We start from the raw sequence: 22,797 nt of genomic DNA on the forward strand, positions 1-22,797 counted from the left end.
ACCCATGCATTTATATAGGGCCGTCGCATTCACACAGCAGCGAGTGAACTGAATAGACTGTCAGTGCGGGCTGCGTGTGCAATGAGAAGAGAGGTCTTTTGTTTACTTTATCTTTGATTGTTGCTGCTAACCTTTTTCAGTTTTCACTGCTAGGAAGTGAGTGTGAAGAGGGAATGGTATCAATATCAAACAAATTTCAGTCACTGAGATTGAGAATTCGCACCACTGGTTTAGACGATTGACGTCGCTAACCGCACGGCCACGAAGTTTATTCGACGATTTGTGCCTTTGATCTTTTATCCCACAGCTTTTTATACACTGTCGCTTGGAAAATTGAAATCTTTGCTGTCTTGAAGTCTTGAAGCTGTCCACTGAGTGTCGATGATAGTTAAATGAAGATTTCCTTCCATGGACTGAAAAAAATATATAATTTGTTTATACAAACAAGTTCAACATTGTGGTATTAAATGGAGGAATTGTAAAATCTTTTAATCTTGTTGTTAAGTGGAGTTTAAAAAATGTTGTGAAAAAGGCAACACTGGCAATTAAATGCATGTTTATGCTTCCATACTGAGGCAATACGATTCGATTAGATTGGTTTAGAGTGGCGATGGAGCCTGTTGCTTGTTAATTTAGGTGAAACTAGTTTGAAAGTTACTTTATACATATAATGAATTTAATAATAATTAGACAATAAATTACAGCTTTGAAGCTGTGTGAAAAGAACACTGCTGTCAGAATGGTTTCAATCGAGCCAGGAAAATCCCATCGCAACACTTGTCATATATTATGAAAGGAGGACAATGAGAACCGAAGCGACAATTATTCTCTGTAATTTTTAACCTTTACTGTAGATACTTACATTGAATGATTCCGTGGCCAAAAGCTAACTGATGAAGAATTTTACTCACGTAGGTATTGAATTGGGACCTTATTCAGCCTAGCGGTAAAGGTGCGTTACGAAGCTAGACCATGATCAGGTACAGGAACTTTTTGGGTTTTTTAATTTTCTCAACTTTTTAGGGCATAAGTGGTAGTGTCGAGTTAGGCTTTTTGTATGGATACGAAGTAAAAACGGTAAGTGGGCTCAGACTCCTCGCAGATAATCCTGTGGAAGCGCTTAATGAACATTTTGCAGCAAGGCGCCAATTTCATAGTGGGGTATGCAAAGACAACAAAGAAAGAATAATGAATGATAGAATTAATGCCTACTATTATTAAACCCTTATGGAAATGTTTGACCCACTTTTCTTCTGTTTGGCAGTACGTATGGCGCTTTCTTTTTCTATTATCCTATCATTTGTATTCTCCAAGCTTTTTAGTGTTTCGAATGCCTATCCAAACCTGCATACTTTAACAGGCGTGTTTATCCAGCTTGCATTAGTAATTCCCGTAAGGTAACCGCACGTACGGATCATAACAGCTCGCATCACTTCGACAGTCGCCGCACGGATGATCGTTACTCTAATTTTCAGTTCGCCAAAACCGCCGAAACGACGGGCGCGCGCTCGCGCCCGCAGTGTTAATAAGCGGCTAAACGAAGCAATAAACGATCACATTCTAAACAGCAAACCGCACAAAAAATAACACAACAATGCATGAAGATGATACGATCAGATCGCAGTAAAGCACCCGTTCGCAGCTGACGATCATCTGCTGGTAATGATGCTTGGTGACTGTTGGAGAGGAGATTCATGATGTTGCGCAACTTGGATCAGCTGACTGCTGAGAGGATCACGATACATCTGACTCTCAAAGAGAGAATAATATACTTCCATCCAAATACACTTATACTGAAAATGCTTCGGGATCGTTCAAAAATGATGTCACAGGTTTTAGGGGGGAAGTGAGTCTAAGATTTTGTGACAGTACATGTACTGTATACAAAAAAGCGTGACAGAGGGGGGAGGGGGGGTTTAAAAATCCCAAAAAGTAGTGGACGTCATATTTGAATCACCACTTCACGCAATTTTAAAATTCTTAGCCTGCTTCTAGTCACATTAGATAAACATAATAGTTTGGCAAGGTTTTGAAAGTTTTTTTGTAAATGCATTTTTGTTTCTGCAATTTAAAATATATTTGAAATTGTTTCTGTCAAACATGAAAACTCATTCGTGTGTTAGCCTACTTTAGTGTGTAAAATCTGTTGCACGTGAGCAGAGAAATCCGCATCGCAATCATTGATCCTCTCTCTGAAGATCGTTGTCTCGCTTCGTTCGCTTCACGTTTGATCAGCCCTGCTTCAATCAGTCAGTCAGTTGCCGGTAGGCGAGTCGCAATCGTCTGAAGTCGGTGTCGGTTCTCTTTCGTTCCGGTAGTAGGCGTCGTCGTTTGTTGATCTTTCCACGTGCGTGATCGCCGTGTATCTCGCATGATTACAACGCAAGGGCCACTTGGCGATTAGTTTTAGGTTACTGTTGGCGCTGTTGAATGTGAAACTGGTCCTAAATCCGCATCCAGTGTCCGATCGTTCACAAATGGGGGGCCCCACTCGAGGGTGGCAATTGAAGATTGCGTGAAAAAGTTCTGAAGTGCTGTAGAAAGTGTTGGGTTGGGTTATCTATTTTCGCCTTTCCTCGATAGAAGAAGTAAAAAGAAGGGAAGCAAGCGTAAAGAGGCTTTGCGTTTTTTTTGTAAGTGGATCGCATCGTGGTTGGTTCGTTGCATACTAATGATATCGAGGAGTGTACAAAGTTATTTTTTGGTTTCGTTTTTGTGCTGGCTTCAAAGGGTATTGAGATGTCATTCTACTGGCGTGTCGTCGTCGTTGCCACCGCAAATGAAAACCCGTGGGGAAATGTGTGAAAATAGTACACCGTGGAAATCCGTCAGTTTGATGTTGAAGAAGTCCAACGTGAAGAGAAGGCCTACTCCAGAAGCGATTGTTTGTTTTAGAAAAGCAACGCTGGTCTACTAAATTAGGTTGAGATGCAGCTGTCGGTGTGGTTACTGTTCAGAGAGTGACACGACTTTTGTGGAATCTGGGGGATCGTTAAATCTTGAATAAAGGTACAAGAGCTTTGCCTGGCTACTATCGTACAGTGAAAGCGTGTAACCAGATGAAGATCAATCGAGCTGATCTGTAATCTTGAGAAGTTGTTCGTCGAGACAACAAACAGAAGTAGTTAAGGTGGAAGAAGGGCTACGTGATAGCGCATAGTTGCTGCTAGGAAGAATTACTGTCGCGGAACCGGTTCGGGAGGAAGCTGGGAGGTGTCACCAGCTTCCCTCAGTTGGTTGTTAGTTTTGCTGATACGAGTCGTAGCGAGTGCTGTGCGGTGACTCAGGTTTCATCGAAGTGTGTGCGATCACTAGAAGAAGGTTAAAGTCCGATAAAGTGAGCTGTCGATTGATTGGATTCACCGGTCGACAACCGCGATCAGCTGTTCGTGTGGATCTAGCGGAAGTTAATGGAAATGTGAAAATTCTATGTGATTTAGCTGTACCAATTGCAATTCAAACCGGAGGAATATTGACGACATGGGGCAAGCAGAGAGCATCGGTAAAAGTTTATACAATTTCTATTATATTTTTAATCAATGTTATTTTGTTCATTTTGATGTAAGGTATTTGAGGTATAGAACCTAAAAGTGAATTATTTGCTTCGCAATGACTTTGGTTTGCTTTTTGCCTTTCGCGTACAACAAAGTTGTACCGAGAGCTTATATGATCACTCCGAAAACGAACTTTTGATAGGAGGCCCGAAGACCCATAGTGTTATATACCAATCGACTCAGCTCGACGAACTATTTGGGATATTTGTCAGTAAATTTAAATTTCACTCCAGCTGCCTTCCTCGACTCGCTTCAACAACACGAAATTATTGGGATTTGGGGATTAGAGGTTCTACCATAGAACTTCTATGGTAGAATCTTGGCGTGTTGCTTGAAAGCAGCACCAGAACTGGGTGAGTCCACTTACAAATTGTTTCAGTTACTTGTCAGCAGCAGCGGGACTGGGAGAGTCCACTGTAGTTGGTTTAAGGTTGCTTGGAAGCACTGCCTGGACTGGGAGAGTCCACTGAAGCGAACTTTATTTGAATAGCCTGGACCGGGAGGGTCCTCTTAAGTTGAAGAAACTCGTGAATAAAGGTATCTTGTGCTGGCGTTGTACATAATGAAAGAACATCATTTTGATGAATGGGAAGCGCTCAATAATTTAAACAGAACAAAATACTTGCAAAATGTGTTGCTTTGAAACCAAGCATAGATAAAACTATTGAACAGCACACGGGGTTTTCTACTGAAACTGTTTTCTATTTTAATCATAGATTAGCTCATGATTGTTTAAAATAAATATAAGACACTAATATAACTATGTTACAGCGCACAATGAAGAAAAAATGTCCATAATATAAAATTTTGACACGAATCGTAGAACTTTCTGGGGAATCGTGCAAAGGTGGTTTTACCCAAATGTCTCTTATTTGTTATGTAATTCGTCAAGTTGGGAGTTCAAATAATCGACAAAACATAACACATTTGACCTCAATTTTTTCCAACAATCATCTTATGCGAGCTCTGTCTACTGCGCGATGTTGGAAATTGAGATCTTGCTGATTTTACCCCACGTTATTATATTCCTCAAATTGCTTACTAATAACCTCACATTACTAGTCCGATCTAGAGTTTTCCAGGGAATCGAGTGGAGTTATTTTTGTCCACCGCACGACTAAAGAAGCTAAAATATTGCTCATTTTACCTCACGTTCTATTATTTTCTAACTATTACTTAAAAGGCCAGGGTTTTCTGAAAGCATAACAAATAAGGGGCATTAGGGTAAAACGAGATCGATTCCCCAGAAAGTTCTACGATTTGTGTCAAAATTTCAGCGCAATCCGCCCGTGCCGAACCAAGATATTGAATTTATTCGCGTTATGTACAATTTTTTCCCCATTTTGCAGTGGGTGGTAGGTTATTTGGCAAAAAGGTTGTTTGGTATAACGGCCGTTTGGCATAAAGGTCGTTTGGAATAATAGTTGTGTAATCACCGATTTCGGAACTTATGCATAATATATTCAATTATTTATAATTATTGTCGCTTGAACATTAGGCCGATACAATGAGGATTTTCAAAACATTCTTCAACAAATCCGAGGAGTTGTTTGTTCTTTTCTTCATTTTTATATTTATTTTACCTATGGGAGGGGGTATACCCTTGACCTTTCGGATACCAGGTGGCCATCATTTTAATTTAAAATTTAAGAAAAAGGATGTACTGACCCCTTCTTTCGAAGGATGCATTTGCCCAGCAGAAGCCAGAGAGGCTATGACTCCTTCTTTTAGTTCAAACATTTGCTCGGTTCAATGCAAGAGGAGATATGATCCCTCCTTTGAAAGGACGCTTTTGCCACGTTTAAGGCAAGCGAAAATACAATTTATTTTTCAAAATGAACCCTTTTTAAAAATCATGTATTTTTCCTCTCTTTGAGGATTATTATAAAGTATGCATCAGTTCTGTCTAGGAAGAGAACATAAGACCAGAAAGGCCTAGAATTTCATTATGCTATATTTTATTATTTATGATCAGACTAAAGCTGGAGTGGCCTGTGCATAGAAGTCTACTCCATTCAGCTTGGTCCATGGCTGTACGTAGCCAACTACGCAGTCTGCGGAGAGTCCGCCAATCGTCCTCCACCTGATCGATCTACCTTGCTCGCTATGCAACTCGCCTTCTTGTTCCCGTCGGATCGTTGTCGAGAACCATTTTCACCGAATTACTGTCCGACATTCTGGCTACGTGCCCGGCCCACCGCAGTCTTCCGATTTTCGCGGTGTGAACGATGGATGGTTCTCCCAACAGCTGATGCAACTCGTGGTTCATTCGCCTCCTCCACGTACCGTCCGCCATCTGCACCCCACTATAGATGGTACGCGTTGGTCCTCCACGAGCATCGTCCAGGTCTCGTGTCCGTAGAGAACTACCGGTCTTATAAGCGTTTTGTAGATAGTTAGTTTGGTACGGCGGCGAACTCTATTCAATCGGAGCGTCTTACGGAGTCCAAAGTACGTACGATTTCCAGCCACTCTGCGCCTCCGAATTTCTCTGCTGGTATCGTTATCAGCGGTCACCAGTGAGCCCAAGTACACGAATTCTTCAACCACCTCGATTTTGTCGCCATCGATAGAAACTCGTGGTGGGTGGCTTACATTGACCTCTCTTGAGCATCTTCCTACCATGTACTTCGTCTTCGACGTGTTGATGACTAGTCCAATCCGTTTAGCTTCGCTTTTCAGTCTGATGTAGGCTTCCTCCATCCTCTCAAAGTTACGTGCCATGATATTAATGTCGTCGGCGAAACCAAATAACTGGACGGACTTCGTGAAAATCGTACCACTCGTGTCAATCCCTGCCGTTCGTATTACTCCCTCCAAAGCGATGTTGAATAGCAGACACGAGAGACCATCACCTTGCCGTAACCCTCTACGCGTTTCGAAGGGACTCGATAATGCCCCTGAAACTCGAACTACGCACATCACCCGATCCATCGTCGCCTTGATCAACCGTATCAGTTTATCCGGAAATCCGTTTTCGTGCATTAGCTGCCATAGCTGGTCCCGATCGATTGTATCATATGCGACTTCGAAGTCGATAAATAGATGATGTGTGGGCACATTGTATTCGCGGCATTTCTGCAATACCTGACGTACGGTGAACACCTGATCTGTGGTAGAGCGTTCATCCATAAATCCCGCCTGGTACTGCCCCACGAACTCTCTTGCAATTGGTGTTAGTCGTCGGCATAAAATTTGGGAGAGTACCTTGTAGGCGGCGTTCAGCAATGTGATTGCGCGGTAGTTGCTACAATCCAGCTTATCGCCCTTTTTGTAGATGGGACACACGACACCTTCCATCCACTCCTGCGGCAGAACCTCACCCTCCCAAACCTTGGTAATCACCCAGTGCAGCGCTCTAGCCAGTGCCTCACCACCGTGTTTAAACAGCTCTCCTGGTAGTTGGTCCAGGGGCTTTGTTGTTTTTCAGCCGGCCGATCTCCTCCTGATTTCCTGGAGATTCGGAGCGGAAGTCGCATGTCCTGCGCGCGTGCTCCTAGGTTCATTACCATACCAACCACCGTTGTTCGCCATATCGCCCTTCAGGTGCTCTTCGTAGTGCTGCCGCCACCTTTGGATCACCTCACGCTCGTTCGTAAGAAGGTTCCCGTTTATGTCCTTACACATATCGGGCTGTGGCACGTGGCCCTTACGTGAACGGTTCAACTTCTCATAGAACAGTTCCTCCGTCTCTTCACGGTCTCGATCAAGATGAATACACCACTAGGTGTTCCAATCCCAAGTAACAATTTCAAGACTACATAGGTTTATTTAAGTTTTATAACGGATTTATCAGAGTTCTATTCAATTCCGCAAGATAAACTTCAATGATGCACTTATTGCTATCCTCAAAACCGTAATAAATAGTCTCATAAATCCACAAACGTCAAATGCTTTATAGGCTTATAAGTGACCTTATCATTATCTTGGGGCGTCTGATAAAACCAACTTTAAAAACAATAATAAAGCTATATATTTTGGTCATGACCTAGTCTTATAAATAACTATAATAAAACTTCATAGTTTTCAACAGACTTATAATGGCATTGTCCAAGAATATTATGTTTATAGTGGAATCCATGAACTATGGCAAATCAGATGGCTAAAAACATTTGTTTCATTCAGTTATTCCATTGAATGTTTCGCAAATAAAATTAAATCAAAGATTTTTTAAGGACAATGGAATCCAAATTTAAATCTACTCGCGTTTTCAAGGGCACCCTACTCAACACGGAAGCAACGCACAACTGTTATCTTTTCATTTCGGCTTTGCCACATCGGAGCATACTTGGAATAATAACAATGACAGTTGTGCGTTGCTTCTATGTTGAGTGGGGTGCCCTTGAAAACGCGAGTGTATTTCATTAACGTGATCCTTAACGTGTTCTAAGATATAAATTTGTAAAGTTCAATTCCAGGTCTAATTTTATTTATCAAAACTAACCTGATCCTACATTTTCTAGTAAGCAAGCACCTTACATGAGATTTTCAGAATTACAAGAAATCATTAACGCAGCAAATAATGCAATAATCACGATTGGATGTCCAACTGCTACTTATTAAATCACAATTTCAATAAAAAATATTCTAAATGTCATCCTGTTTCCTATTTTTTCACGAGATATTTTCCTTGAGAAAAGTTTTTCAATGAAATCATTGATTTAATTCATATAATCCAATGAGCATTAGGAACGACCACGGTGGCTACCGCTCCTGCCTTACAAGCCGGAGGTCGTGGCTCCAGGCTCGTCCCTTTCCTACTTTGGGTTTCTATCTTAGTTCTTTCTGTGTTTCACTCTCTCTACTGTTATACCCTTCAATACTAACTATTCCAAAACCTCCCATGGCACCTATGAGAGGTCGTAGAGTTCTCTGCATCATTCTTAAGTAGGTATCCAACTAAACATCCTTCCCCTTCCTCAGCATTCGCAATGGCCAGGACAGATCTCGACTATTGGAAAGTGCATTGCTTTCATCTAAGAGATAGTGATTAATCCCAAATTAATATATGTGGTAACGAATGAAAGTAATGCTACTCTCATACAACAGTCTAGGCTTGCAACACCTACGAATTTGTGCGAATTGCTCAATGCTAATGCTAATAATCCATTGAGCATTAGGAAGTAAGTAATATAAACAATATTTACATCCAGCATCTATATATGGTGTGGTTGGTAAAATATGGTGAAATTTTACATTTAAGATGCTTCATTATTTAACTGATATAGAAGTCAATCAGCACAGATTCAAATTGTTCGGGGGCATTCATTTTGAATATGAATCTGAAACATGATTTTTTTTTCTCAGCAGGCCATTGTCGATTATTTTTATAACAATTTTAAAATTGAGTTTCAAATTTTAATATCGTTATACCGCTCATTCTATTTTCTGTAGATTTTGAATTTCTTCTTCTTCTTCTTCTATTGGCATTACATCCCCACACTGGGGCAGAGCCGCCTCGCAGCTTAGTGTTCATTAAGCACTTCCACAGTTATTAACTGCGAGGTTTCTAAGCCAGGTTACCATTTTTGCATTCGTATATCATGAGGCTAGCACAATGATACTTTTATGCCCAGGGAAGTCGAGACAATTTCCAATCCGAAAATTGCCTAGACCGGCACCGGGAATCGAACCCAGCCACCCTCAGCATGGTCTTGCTTTGTAGCTGCGCGTCTTACCGCACGGCTAAGGAGGGCCTCACATTTTGAATTACTACTGACCCTGAAACTGAGGTATTATCCCCTCGCCATTAAGAAAAGAGAAATTTACTGATATCAAGCAATCCATATATGTACATATACATATGTATATAATATTCAAAAAAAGCATCAACATTATGTAGACCAAACCGCTAGGATCAATTTCAAATTAATCTATCATCGCGATACTACGGAAGTTTATATTACATCGTTACATAATTTTGGCCATTAAATCATATTAAAACTGCCCGTTGTGCAAAAGCAGCCATGGCGGTAATATTAAAAAAAACTTGATGAAACTTTTAACAAAATTTGCTACCAGACGTAAATACCGCTGAATTCCACAATGTGTTGCAAATATATTGGATCACCAATTTTTTTTATATGAAATGGGATCTAACATATGAAAAAAAAATTACGGTTTTATTTTCTCACCAATTTGATTGTCGTAATTAAGCATCTTTAAGCGGCGCGTTCTATTAAACCATTTTTCTTACCTGATTTCACCAGAAATTCGAACGCGCACACAAAATTAATACATGCGAACGAATTCTGGGGCATCCAATTTTCCTATTATTTAACATTTTACATTCGAGTCCATTTGTTGTTGTTTTTTCGTTCTTTTGATTCCCTTTTTTTTACCAAAACAATAACAAATCTGGGTCCGCTCCCTTTTTTGACAGCGGTTTTATGTGAGTTTTATCTTCAGCCTGGAACTTGCTTTGAAGATGTTCTTAAGAGTGGGCCACTTGGTCATAAGTTACACTGTTAGCGGTCATCAAGAGGTTGTCATATCGTTCTTAGTTTTATTACTAGTCTTGAAAATTTGCTCTCCAAAACTGCTAATAGAGTGTAATAAAGTTTGAAATGTTACTTGGGAATCTATCAAATTCACGATTCAGCCATCTTGGATTTTAGTATGGGAGAGCCAGCCGGTTTGTTTATGTTTTGCACCGAAAATGAATTTTTCACCCCCGCCTTCTTCTCGTCCATAAACTGGGCAGACTGCAACACCTAGCTGTGTATTCATCTTGGTCTCGATCTTCCTGCTGGCGCTTTTTCCTCCGGAAAATCGAGTTTTGTCTGTTCCGCGCCTGTTTGTATCGTGCCTCGTTCGCCCTCGTGCGGTGTTGCAGCAATCTCGCCCATGCTGCATTCTTCTCCTCAACTAACTGCTCACATTCGCCGTCATACCAGTCGTTTCTCTGATCCGGAGCCACCGTGCCTAGTGCAGCGGTTGCGGTGCTTCCAATGGCGGATCGAATATCTCTCCAGCCATCTTCAAGAGATGCTGCGCCTAGCTGCTCTATCGTTGGGAGTGCCACTTCCAGCAGCTGCGCGTATTCACGGGCTATGAGTCTACCGTCTTGTAGCCGCCCAAATGTTAAGCCATGGCGGACGACTCCTGACGCGTGTTGATCACCGGCGAGAGTTTTGAGCGCAGACATACTGCAACGAGGTAGTGGTTGGATTCAATATTCGCACTGCGGTAAGTGCGTACGTTCGTGATGTCGGAGAAGAATTTTCCGCCGGTTAGAACGTTGTCGATTTGGTTCTCTGTTACTTGATTAGGTGATTTCCATGTGGCCTTGTGGATATTCTTACGGGGGAAGAAAGTGCTTCGGACTACCATTCCGCGGGAGGCTGCAAAGTTTATGCATCGTTGGTTGTTGTCGTTCGATACGGTATGCAGACTATCCGGTCCGATGACCAATCTATACATTTCCTCCCTTCCTACCTGAGCGTTCATGTCACCGTCAGGCATTGAAAGCGTGAGTGAAGTGGACGAGCATTGATCTAATTGAATCATAGCATCCTATGACAGTGAGTGAACAGCCTTGCTCAGATGGATACCAAACAATTATTATGAGCGATCGTTGCTGCGTAAACAACGAGCAACAGAGTTCGCCAAGCCAAACTTGGTATGGTATCCAGGGAAGCTACGATTGGAGCATTTGTGTTACGCTCGCTCTACTAGAATAAAACCAAAACACATCAGGTGTTCTGCTTTATTCACTCTGTTTTCAAGTAGCTGGAATGGAGGAGAGAAAGTATCAAAGCCTCTCATGCAGTGTATCAGAGTTCCATTCTTATAGCGGACTTAATTTTCCTAATGTCTGAAAAGATTTTTCTAACAGCGTGTGGTAACAACACTCATTGTTAGGCTACCAAGTGATTTGCCTCACTCAGTTGTCTCCCATTGGTGAGCGATGAAGATCTTTAAACATTGAATCAACGAACGCCAAATTTCAACGATCTAGAAAGCATCAGCGATTAGGCCGCAGTAGAGCATCAAGTTGGCACGAATTTAGCCGATTTTTACTCATGATCTGATTTTTTTCAATGCCTGGTCACCGATGACGATTTTGACGTCCCGCAGTGGGCATCCATCGCATGTCTGCTCCAGCTGCGCATAGAACGCTTCTTTCTCGTCGTCGGATCTCCCTTCGTGTGGGCAGTGCACGTTGATGATGCTATAGTTGAAGAAACGGCCTTTTATCCTCAGCTTGCACATCCTTGCTTTGATTGGCTGCCACCCAATCACGCGTTGGCGCATCTTTCCCAGCACTATGAAGCCAGTTCCCAGCTCATTGGTGGTGCCACAGCTTTGGTAGAAGGTAGCCGCTCGATGCCCGCTTTTCCAAACTTTCTGTCCTGTCCAGCAGATTTCCTGCAGCGCTACGACGTCGAAGTTGCGGGGATGTAATTCATCGTAGATCATCCTGTCGCAACCTGCGAAGCCTAGCGACTTGCAGTTCCATGTTCCAAGCTTCCAATCGTGATCCTTTATTCGTCGCCTAGGTCGTTGCCGATTGTATTGAGTCGTATTATCTTCTATGTCGTTCGTAATGGTTGTTTTTGAAGGCGGCTTATTGGGCCTGCGCAAACCTCCTGTCTCGTCGAAGGGCCGTCGTGTCAGGGCTGTTTAGCGTCCCACCTAACACCAGGACTTGGGCTTGTGCGCTTTGAGCATGAGTGAATACGAATTCCTAATAAAAGGGAGAAATAGGCAAGTTTCTGGAAAACTCTTACACGAAACACAAAACTAACCACCAATGTCCACACCACTAGTCCACACCACGGTATACAGAAAACAAGGTAGGCTCGTTAGAAAAATGACACTTCGAATGTGACGCATGTTTTATCGCCACATGTTGGAGTACAAAAGTAAGCATGCTGCGACCGTAGAGCATCGTCTCGGTCCAGCTTGTGCAAAGATAGCAGTGACGTCACATGTTTACATTTAAGCTGAATGTTTACATACGTGATGAGACTGCCTTTGTTTTTTGTATGCCGTGGTCCACACTAGACACCAATGGACCAAATTCCAGAGGTGTCAGGCTCTCTAACAACCTTCTTTATTGCTTCTAATCGCTCCATGCGTTCTCTTCAACTCCTACTCACTATAATAGTATCCTTAGAACAGTGAAGATATGTCCAACATTTGGTTGAAATCGGTCCAAGGGTTCAGAAGCTACACTCAATTGTTCAGTTTCCAAACAGTACCCTTTCCCCCCACCCTGCCCTTTTTAAATAACTATTCCACCCCCTCTATAATCTTGCTTTCAGGAAGGCCTCTTTAGCTACCAAAGCAAGACCATGCTGAGGGTGGCTGGGTCTGATTCTGGTGGCGGTCTATGCAATTTTCGGATTGGAAATTGCCTCGACTTCCCTGGGCATAAAAGTATCATCGTGTTGTGTTAGCCGAATGCAGAAATGGTAACTTGGCTAAGAAACCTCGCAGTTAATAACTGTGGAAGTGCTTAATGAACTTATTGATCACACAGCTCAAATAACCAGGCATCGTAATTCTCACTCATTCTCATAAACAGAGATAGCTCCCTCTTGATTTTCGCCGAGAAATTGTTTTGCGGAAAAGAAAAAAGGTCTGATGAGAGATAACCATTTCTCCCTCACTAACAGTGCCGCGAAAAGTTGATTTGCTCGTTTTTTCACTCCTTTCTCCCTTTTCGTGCCTTCACCATTTGCAAAAAGAGTTACCTGAAATGAATATTTTGAATTGCGGTCAGGGACGGGAATGGTTGACATTTCTTTTTACCATTCCTTCTTCTATGCAAAAAAAATAAAAACAAAACCACGGCAGCCACAGCAGCAGCCACGCCAAGCAGACGACAGTCAGCACATGCTTTTACCATTTTCTCTCCCCACAATTAATGTTTTCGTACAATAATTTAACAGCGTATAACCGTTTTTGGTGGGAAATATTCATTTCATTACTACTTACTTGATTTAGAGACAAGAACGAATAAATCAGTACCTACGGATAGCACTCCTTCTAGACTTTGCGCCACAGGTAATTGAACTCGATTCTGTGCTATTTGCGCTGCGCACGAGCCGAAACAAAAAATCTCACGCAAATGTTGACCGCGCGCCGGCACGACTCTAACGCAAAGCAAAGCAAACAGTTTGCTTCATCGGAAAAATAAATGTCACGATGTCGCGTACATTTTTTTCGGCAAACTGTTTCGGCTTGTTTGGCGCAAAAAATTTGACTGAAAAAAAGATAAACATTCGCATAATCAAAGTGTTTTAATGTACATTTCCCAACACTGATTGCGGTTGATTTGCACCGATAAATGATGATTATTTTACTTTATATGCTAAACAGATGCATATATTTTAGGATTCTAACTTCAAAATGTTGAATCCATGCACCGCAGTATGAAATGATATTCATATTTTGAGATTTCAAATTGAATATCAATATGCCAAGCTGAAGATTCATTTTGACACCGCACAAAACAACGCTGACACCGAGAGTAGGCGCTTGCTGCTGTTCGTGCACATGCCGTTCTATTCATTCGCACATTGAAATTCGGGAAGGACTAGCAACTTGATTGTGTGTTGGATGTCAGCTGTTTGAGTGTAGTTGAAATGACTTTTTCTGTCCCTGATTATGCCAAACGGCCATTATGCCAAACGAGGTACAATCGTTACAGCGGTGGAATATGAAATGGCCTCCGTTTTCGCTACGAGCAAATGAAAAGATCGAATATGGAAGTCCTATAAGTCCTGGAGAAATATGTTTAAGTGGTACTTCGCATCTCACTATATTTTTGACAAGTGTTTTTGGACATTAAGAGCAAAGTATTTTGTTTTTACAACAACAAGGTGGAAAATCGGGGCTCGATAAAACTTCACCAGCTGTAAGCTTCACCTGGCCAGCATTTTGACCGAGATTATATTGATAGACCTAATTGAACAAGAAAGCTCCTCGAACAAGCCACGTTGTCAAATACTGCAGGAAAATTAGACCAGTGGTCGTTTCTAAAAAAAACTGCTGAAAGAATTCGAGACATTTGTGTTTCATCATAGCTTTTATCAAATGAAGCGTGTGAATTATGCAATTAAGTTGGATCCTTGGATCTTTCGAATTTGTTTGACGAGAATTTCTCAAACAGTTAATAAGGCTGGAGTTGGCAAAAAAAAATTATATTTATATATATATATATATATTAGGGTGGCTCAAAAAACACTTTTTCAAATTTTTTGATGGGCCGCTCTCTTATTCGGTTCTATTCGACGCCCTGATGCTCTGGACAAAATTTCAGCCAAATCGGTCAAGTTTGGGTAGTGCTAAACTCGTTGGAAGTTTATATGGAAAAATGTATGCAGAAACATCCAAAAACAGTGATTTGCAGTTGGACGGCACAATTTACGATCAAACAATGATACTCATTCAGCTCTCTTGTAGAACTAAATCAGAATGCTATGCTAAAAACCGCGAAGATTAGAGTTTATTACACAAAGATATTAGCATTTTACTGGAGTGTTGTGAGGTGAATTTATTTCTTTTCAAAGGTAAAAGAAACGAAATTTGCTCAAACCCCACTGCAGAGAAATGCTAATAACTCAGCCGGGCAAACTCGAATCTTCTCGCGGTTTTCTGCATAACATTCTGTATTAAATTCTCAAGATCTGGATGAGTATCATGCGTTCTTCATCGTAAGTTGTGTAGTCCAGCAGCAAATTACTGTTTTGGATGTTTCGCCATTTATAAACTTCCAACGAGTTTAGCACCGCCCAAACGTTGACCGATTTGGCTGAAATTTTGTCCAGAGCATCGTATCAAATAGAATCGAATAAGAGGTGCCCATCAAAATTGAAAAAGTTTTTCCATACTAATTTGAGCCACTATTAATATATATATATATATATATATATATATATATATATCCATTTTAATTGATGTTTGGTAGGTGAATTTAGAATAGGTTGTCCTTTGTTTTTTATCTATTGCGTTTATTTGACAGGCTCAGGCGTGTATAACACTTACCGGAGCCGGGACTCATTATGATGTTTACAATCGATATCATCTTATTATCAACAGTTAGTAAGGGGAAAGGGGCATAGACCAATATACTCGTAGCGACCCAAGGTTAGATATGGTTAGATTGCGTAATGGGAAGCACTGTATTCGAAAAAAGTAAAGAACGAAACCAAGGGAAACAAGCATTATTTCGCGCTTGCTTTGGCGATACACACACAATCCTGCCGGAGAAAACTGACACCGAAATCAAATGACATAATCAATGAATGAAAAAAAAAATCAAAGTAACAAAGACATGGAATTCAATTTGAGTAACCATGAAAATAATCCCTTGTGACCATCATATTATCAAAGACTATATATTCAGTGTCTTGTACTTGAATAGACTTGTCAAAGGTTCCAAATTACGATTTATTTCCGCTTTTGTTGTCCAGAAGACCGTGTGGTCATGGATGAGTGAAAACTGTGAATTAACTCACAGGTCATTGTCTGAAATGATTTGTATAAAATTGAACTGCCTTAGGATGAATTTCTATACAAAATAATTATTAATTCATTATCAATGTCTTCTTGATATTTTCGCAATTTTGTGAGGAAATGCCCGTAGGATCGCTATCAGGAACTATAATACACCTTCCATTGCTTTAAATCACTATCGTGGGAGTGCTTTCCATTTTGATAGCCATTTGTGATTTGAAACACCATCCCCAGGATCCCAGTTGTGGCTTCGCTGGTAGGAAAAACATTTGCTAATATCACAAGGCACAAATAAAATCCTAAACACACACCGATTGCGGACAGGTGTGTTGAAGTTGAACTGCAACGAACTCATCGCATGACTTGCTCTAATGTCATCGAGCTTGTTTCCGACCGTTCTCCTGTTGTTCAATGTTGTCTAGGGGGAAAAAGATTCTATTCGTTAAATATATGTTAATCAATTCAAAAATGGATCTCTAGCACGCAATGTTACGTGTGGTTAGTATGACTGTCGTCATCATTCTGTATCGTGTATTGAAACGGTCAGACATTGACTCGTCGCGTCGCACTGCGCGCCGTGTCGAAGGCCGTTTAGTAACAAAGGTCGCTTTTTATCTCTACCAACTCAGGGAATGGTGTGTGTATAGGTCACCCAGTTGTGAAATATTCTCTTTTATGATTTGAACATTCCAGTTTTTAAAGAAAGAATCGATTAGAGTTAATTACAGGTAGAGTATTGATTGACTGTGTTATTAGGAAGACATCATTGCATATATTACAAATGATATGAAAATTAATAAAACCCCTAAGCTAATCGATTACGTATTTCGTAAGTCATCGTTCGTGATAAACGAACTGTATCTCAATGAGTAATGTAGAGGATGAGAAGAGCTTTATAATAATCCCAAACTGAAAACGTGACATCAGTTCATTCGTTCCTCGGACATCCATTCCCGACAAAACGACAAACAAATGATGCCTAATTCTTGTGGAGACGGTTATAACAAAATATAGCTATCTAACTATGTTTGCAAAAAGTAAGAGATGTGCAGATACAAATTGGCATTGAAAAGTCGGCTTTACGTGACGGACGATTTTGCTCAAGCCAATTCGTGTGCCGACTCGTGTTCCACTTAATAGGCGGTACTTATTTAGCCAACGATTTGATCTGTTTGTTGTTTGATGCAATCTGTTGCTGAATACTCCATCCGTTTTGGTTAAGGTTTTTAAGAGACAATTTACCAATCATTTAGGTAGATTTATTCTGGTTATCATATTTAATAAAAAAAATTAAAATCTGGATTCTTTATTTATAAAATCTTATGTTCAATCATTAAAAGATATTTAGAATGTACAAAACGGCGTATAATCACATCGCAGTAGCCGGCGGATGTATAATTATTTTGATTGTCAGTAGGCCATTATAATCACCCACCCCTGTGTCTGTGGGCCAGATATTTCATGCATTTTTTATCCGTGGGAACAAAATGTGGCGTCACATTCCTTTCCGGGTTTCAATGCATGCATTTCGATAAACACGGTGCGAAATAAAGTCTGGATTGGATAGAATTAGGTCGGGCAATGAATAATATCCCACACAAGTGGCAGAGATAAGTTTGTTACCGCAACAGTAGTAGCAACTGTTGTAGCATTGACCAGAAGTTAAACGAGCAAAAGTAAAATAAACTTTTACAATCTGCGGCTTTCGTCAACATAACGAATGATCCCTGACTAAAATATGCACGTTCCATAATACTTTACATGTGGATAATCAAACACAATAACAAATTTATAATTTCCATACTCAGACATCTTATCTTACTTTTAACTTACATTTTTGATCGGAATTACGTTTATTGTCAAATAACGTGACGGGAACAAAAGGAAAGCTCAAAGTTTGAGTGCTATTTTTTATTATTACTGTTACGTGTTATTAGCATGTTTTCCAAATATCATGCTACATAGTAATTTTTATGTTTTTTCATATTTCAATAAAAAAAATCATAATTTTTATGTTTATTCAGTTGCTTTTGGTTAGCCACCAAGTCGCCGATATTTACAATCGCCAAAGCAGACTGGCGCATCGATCGCCAACAACTGGCGGAGTCCAGTAGGATCCGAAAAGACAACAAACAAAAAGAACGATCGACGAGCTCGTGTTTACATTTGATGCCTCACGTTGCTCTACTGACTGCATGCACCGCATCACCACCGTGCCATCATCATTTTGATTGTTGGTGCATGCAAACATGACCAACTCGATAGAATGGTTGTCATTATCTACCGCGCGTTTTCACAGCGCCAAACAAAACAAACGTCATCGATCGCGTAGCCGTTTTCTTGGTGATAGCTTTGTTGAGCTTGAGATCCCATCCCAAGTAATATGTAAACGATTGCTATTATGTGGCGATTTCCATCAATTTTCTACAAGTTTTTAAATTGCAATAGCAGGTGCCACTGCATAACGATGTTCACAGCTTGTCTCGGCTGTATCGATTTGCACATTGCGCGAAGAAAAAAACAGCATTAAATACCTTTTATACTGTTAAATAATTTTTGGCTCGTGCGTGAATAAAAAAGCGCGCATAATTTTCACTCGTTAAGTGCCTATTGATTCAATGTTTTCAATCGGGAAAGCAAACATGCGATCGCCACGATTTTGACTATTTACCCCAGTGTTTTCGTGGCGGTAAAATAAATAATCGAGATCGAATGTAGAATATCATAGAATAGAAAAAAGATACTTTTCGGCAGGGGGCTATGTTATGAGTAATCGGATCGGCACACCTTTCATAAATTTGCAATCTCTTCTTTCTTTCTAGCAGCCAGGGAGTTCTTTCAATAGATTTCGCCTGGCTAGACTAGACTACTCTTCTTAATTGGGATGATTTTGATCACTAGGGGAGTTGAGCTGGGTTGAGGCAACCGTTTCTTGAATAGATGATCACCATGTGGTCTTGCGCATATTCTTTTTGGGGGAAGAAAGTGCTTCGGACTATCATTTCTCCGCGGGAGGCTGCCAAGTTCATGCATCGTTGGCTGTTGTTACTCGCACTGGCGGAGTTAAGCTGAGGCACCTACCAAATCAAATATTTTCTATAAAATTTAATTATATACGTTAAAATTGTTCTATAACTGATTTTCCAAGATTTACATTGAGATATTCTGAATTCAACCGTCTAAGACGAGTTAAGTAACTCCATATAATTCCACCAATTATTAAGTCGAGTCAAGTACGAGACATTGAAGACGACTGAAGAATTTCTAAAGGAATATTTGAAGGTCTTATGGAATTTCTGATGAAATTTAGGGAGGAACTTCCGAAGACATTCCTGAAGGAATTTTTGAAACAATTATTGAAGGAATTTTTGAAACAATTCCTGAAGGAATTTTCGAAAAAAAATCCTGGATGAAATTTTAAAGCCATTATCAAGTGGAATTTCAAGGGAGTTCAAAAACTCTAGATTTTTGGAAGGTATTTCTTAAGGAATGACTGGAAGAATGTTATTAATAAAATCTTGAAATAATTGCTGATGTAACTCATTCAAAAAAATGAAAGAGCTCCTAATCCAATCCAGGCAAGAACTCCAAAAGTAATTTCCAAAGGAATTTATAAACAAATCTATAAAATGAATTCTCCTGAAAAAAAATCGGAAGGTTTTCCCAAAACAATTTTCAACGAAATCCCAAAAGATTTTCCACAGGGATTTCTTAAGAATTTTGGAAGAAATCTCAAAAAGAAATTGTTAGAATTTCTGAAGAGGAATTTTCAAGGAAATTTCGAAAAGTATTTCCGACCATACAATTCGTAGTTGCTACTCCGTGATTGACCAGAACGATCGAAGTTGCACAAGGAACCAATAGATGGAGACTGGAAATGGTTTCACATCATCAATGTGCACAATGCGAGAGTTCTGTTATTCAAAGAGTCAATAACGGCGCCGGCCACGTCCTTATGGTCATCGGGGAAGGGAAGGAATATTTGTGTGACATTCGTTGTTACTAGAAACCGAGAACACCTCTGCATCTCCACGAATGTCACAGGAGTTGGACGTTGTTGGTAAGGATGGGTAAGGATTAAAGTAACATAGGTCTGGGTTCACATTGGTGTGTGATATGATCTATGAAACTGTGGGCAATAAACATACAGACACTACTACAACACGGACAGAATTATTAAGATACAGTTTTACTTAGTATAGAAACGAATATTAGCTCATTTCTGGTTCTAGCACTGCTAGAACATATGGTAGATATCATACTTTGATTACAGCTTACGCTACGTGAGAAATTTGAAGCGGAGAGGAAGAAACATCAAATAAAATAATATATGAAACATGAGAGTAGAGTATTACCTATAACATGTTCCCATATCAATCATACATATTTGTAAAATGAGCGATTTCGTCGCAATATGTGTCGTTTTTTTTATTGGAAAGAAAAAAAAGAAAGATAATGGTTTCCATTTAGCCTTGCGAGCAAATGCGTGGAATAAACTTTCCGTAGATTGCAAGTTTGATTGTCGATCCCAGTCTAGCATGTTTTCAGGTGGAAAACATTCTCGACACCCTGGGCATAAATGCATCTTATATGGCAACCACAATGCATACACTAATAAGTTGCAAAACAGGACAAGATTTTGATGAAAACAGTTTGAGCTCCAATTAATTGTTTTTGATGGTGATTGATATGGGTACATGATATTAGTTCATGGAGCAGTAAACCTATGGAAGGTGAGAAAATGAAACCGGAGAGAGATCGCGTAGAAAAAGAAGTTAAAATATATGTTCCAGTATTCTATTTGGTCTATAATTTATTAGCGGTTAAGATAAATGTGTAATTATTTTGACATTGTTGAGTAAAAAATTTGGACAAAATTCATTCAGCGACATATATAGCGATTTAGTATTTCTATTGTCAGTGTATTTGTTGAAGTATCATTGACAGCTATTACAAAATTGATAACCTTGAAACATCGAATTCGATATCAAAATGTATCAATATCTTCAACTATCTCAATTCCCAACAACGTGTGTGTTAGCAGATCTTGCTAATTGTTCCATAAGAACTTCACTGTTTCAAAGCCACAGAGAAGATTTCTTTTTGATCTAGGAGCAGCGGTTCTCAACCTTTTTCTTTAGAGAGGTACCCTTGGAACTTTTTGCATTAATTGAGGTACCCCCTCTCGAAAATTAGGGCTTACAATCCTTTTTTAAAGAATAATTCCGAGCCACTAAAGGGAAGCTCCTTTAAGCTTTTGAATCCACTTTTGAGTAGAGATTCAGCGCCTCTTCATTAGAGGCTTCTAAGTCTCTTGTAGAGAGGTTTCAGAGCCTTTTTGAAGAGGCGGCTTTGAGCCACCTAAAAGGAGGCTTCCTTTGCAGCTTTTCAAAACGACGCTTCCCGAGGCTTTGGAAGAGAGGCTTGGTTTTTGGGCGAAGTCTTCCCTGCATCCTAAAAGGATGTTGAAAGGAGTCTTCCGAGCCCTCTCGATTAGGAGCCTCTTGGAAGGAGGCTTTTGAGCCTCTTGAAATAAGGGGCTTCATAAGCCTGGAAAAAGCTTTTTGAGCTCTTGAAAGGAGACTTGAGCCTTCTTAACAGGATCGCTTCTGTAGCCTCTTAAAGGATATTGAAAGGAGGCTTTCCTGAGCCTCTTGAAAGGAGGATTTTGAGTCTTCTAAAGGAGGATTTTGAGCCTCTTGGAAAAAAGGCTTCCCAAGCCTCTTGTAAGACTTCTGGAGCCTCTTGAAAGTAAAGGCTTCTGAACCTCTTGAAAGGGACACTTTGAGCTCTCTTAGAGGGAGGCTTTGAGCCTCTTGAAAGAGGATGCTTTTGAGTCTCTTGAAAGGGATTTTGCAGCCTCTTGGAAAGGGGAGGCTTCCGAACTCTCTTTGAAAATAGGCTTCTGAACCTCTTGAAAGGGGGCTCTGGAGCCTCTTGTAATGCCTTCCAGAGCCTCTTGAAAGAAGGCTTCTGAACCTCTTGGAATGAGGCTTCTGAGCCTGGAAGGAGGCTTTTGAGCCTCTGAAAGAAGACTCTCCTTGAGCCTCTTGAAAGTAGGCTTCTGAGCCTCTCTTCAAAAGAGGCTCTGAGCCTCCTAAAAAGATATTGAAAGGAGGCTTTGAGCTTCTTGAAAAGATATTGAAAGGAGGCTTCTGAGCCCTGAAATGAGGCTTTTTGAGCCTTTTAGATACAGGCGGCTTTTGAGCCTCTAGAAAGAAGTTGCTTTGAGCTTCTTGAAAGGAAGGCTTCGAACTCTCTTAGAAAAGAGGCTTTTAAGCCTCTTAAGGGGGATTTTGAGTCTCTCTTTGGAAGTTAAGAGGCTTCCGAGCCTCTTGAAAATATGCTTCCGAGCTCTTGAAAGAAGGCTTCCGAGGCCTCTTGAAAGGACGCTTCTGAGCCTTTGGAATGAGGCTTACAGAGCCTGAAGGAGGTTTTGAGCCCTCTTGAAAAGAAGACTTCAGAGCCTCTCTGGGAAAGAAGTGTTTTGAGCTTCTTTGCCAGAAGGGAGTCTACGAGCCTCTTGAAATTATACTCTTTAAGCCTCTTGAGGGATTTTGAGGCTCTGAAAGGAGGTTTCGATCCTCTTAAAAAATAGGCTTTTCCGTGCTTCTTCGAAAGAGGCTTTTCAGCCACTTTTAAAGGAGGCTTCTGAGGCCTCACTTGAAAGGAGGCTTCGCATCTCTTGAAAGGAGGTTTCCAAGCCTCTTAAAGAAGGCTTACGAGCCTCTTAAAAAGAAGGCTTACGAGCAACCTCTTGAAAGCAGGCAACCTA

The 22,797-nt window shown here is 40.5% G+C and overlaps 1 protein-coding gene across 3 annotated transcripts in view; it reads left to right on the forward strand.

Moving 5' to 3' along the window:
- LOC134217961 (guanine nucleotide exchange factor DBS) overlaps positions 1-22,797 on the forward strand; it is a 502,406-nt gene that overhangs the window by 56,796 nt on the left and 422,813 nt on the right. Inside the window, exon 1 of one of the 3 annotated variants that reach the window (XM_062696809.1) lies at positions 2,260-3,502. The exons of the other annotated variants lie outside the window; for them this stretch is intronic. Coding sequence (XP_062552793.1) covers positions 3,481-3,502 — 22 coding nt within the window. The 5' untranslated portion in view covers positions 2,260-3,480. Of the gene's footprint in view, positions 1-2,259; positions 3,503-22,797 lie in introns of those variants that run through there. 3 annotated transcript variants of the gene reach the window in all.

Source organism: Armigeres subalbatus, chromosome 2 (assembly GCF_024139115.2).
Source record: "Armigeres subalbatus isolate Guangzhou_Male chromosome 2, GZ_Asu_2, whole genome shotgun sequence".
In the NCBI taxonomy this organism is placed as follows: Eukaryota; Metazoa; Arthropoda; class Insecta; order Diptera; family Culicidae; genus Armigeres; species Armigeres subalbatus.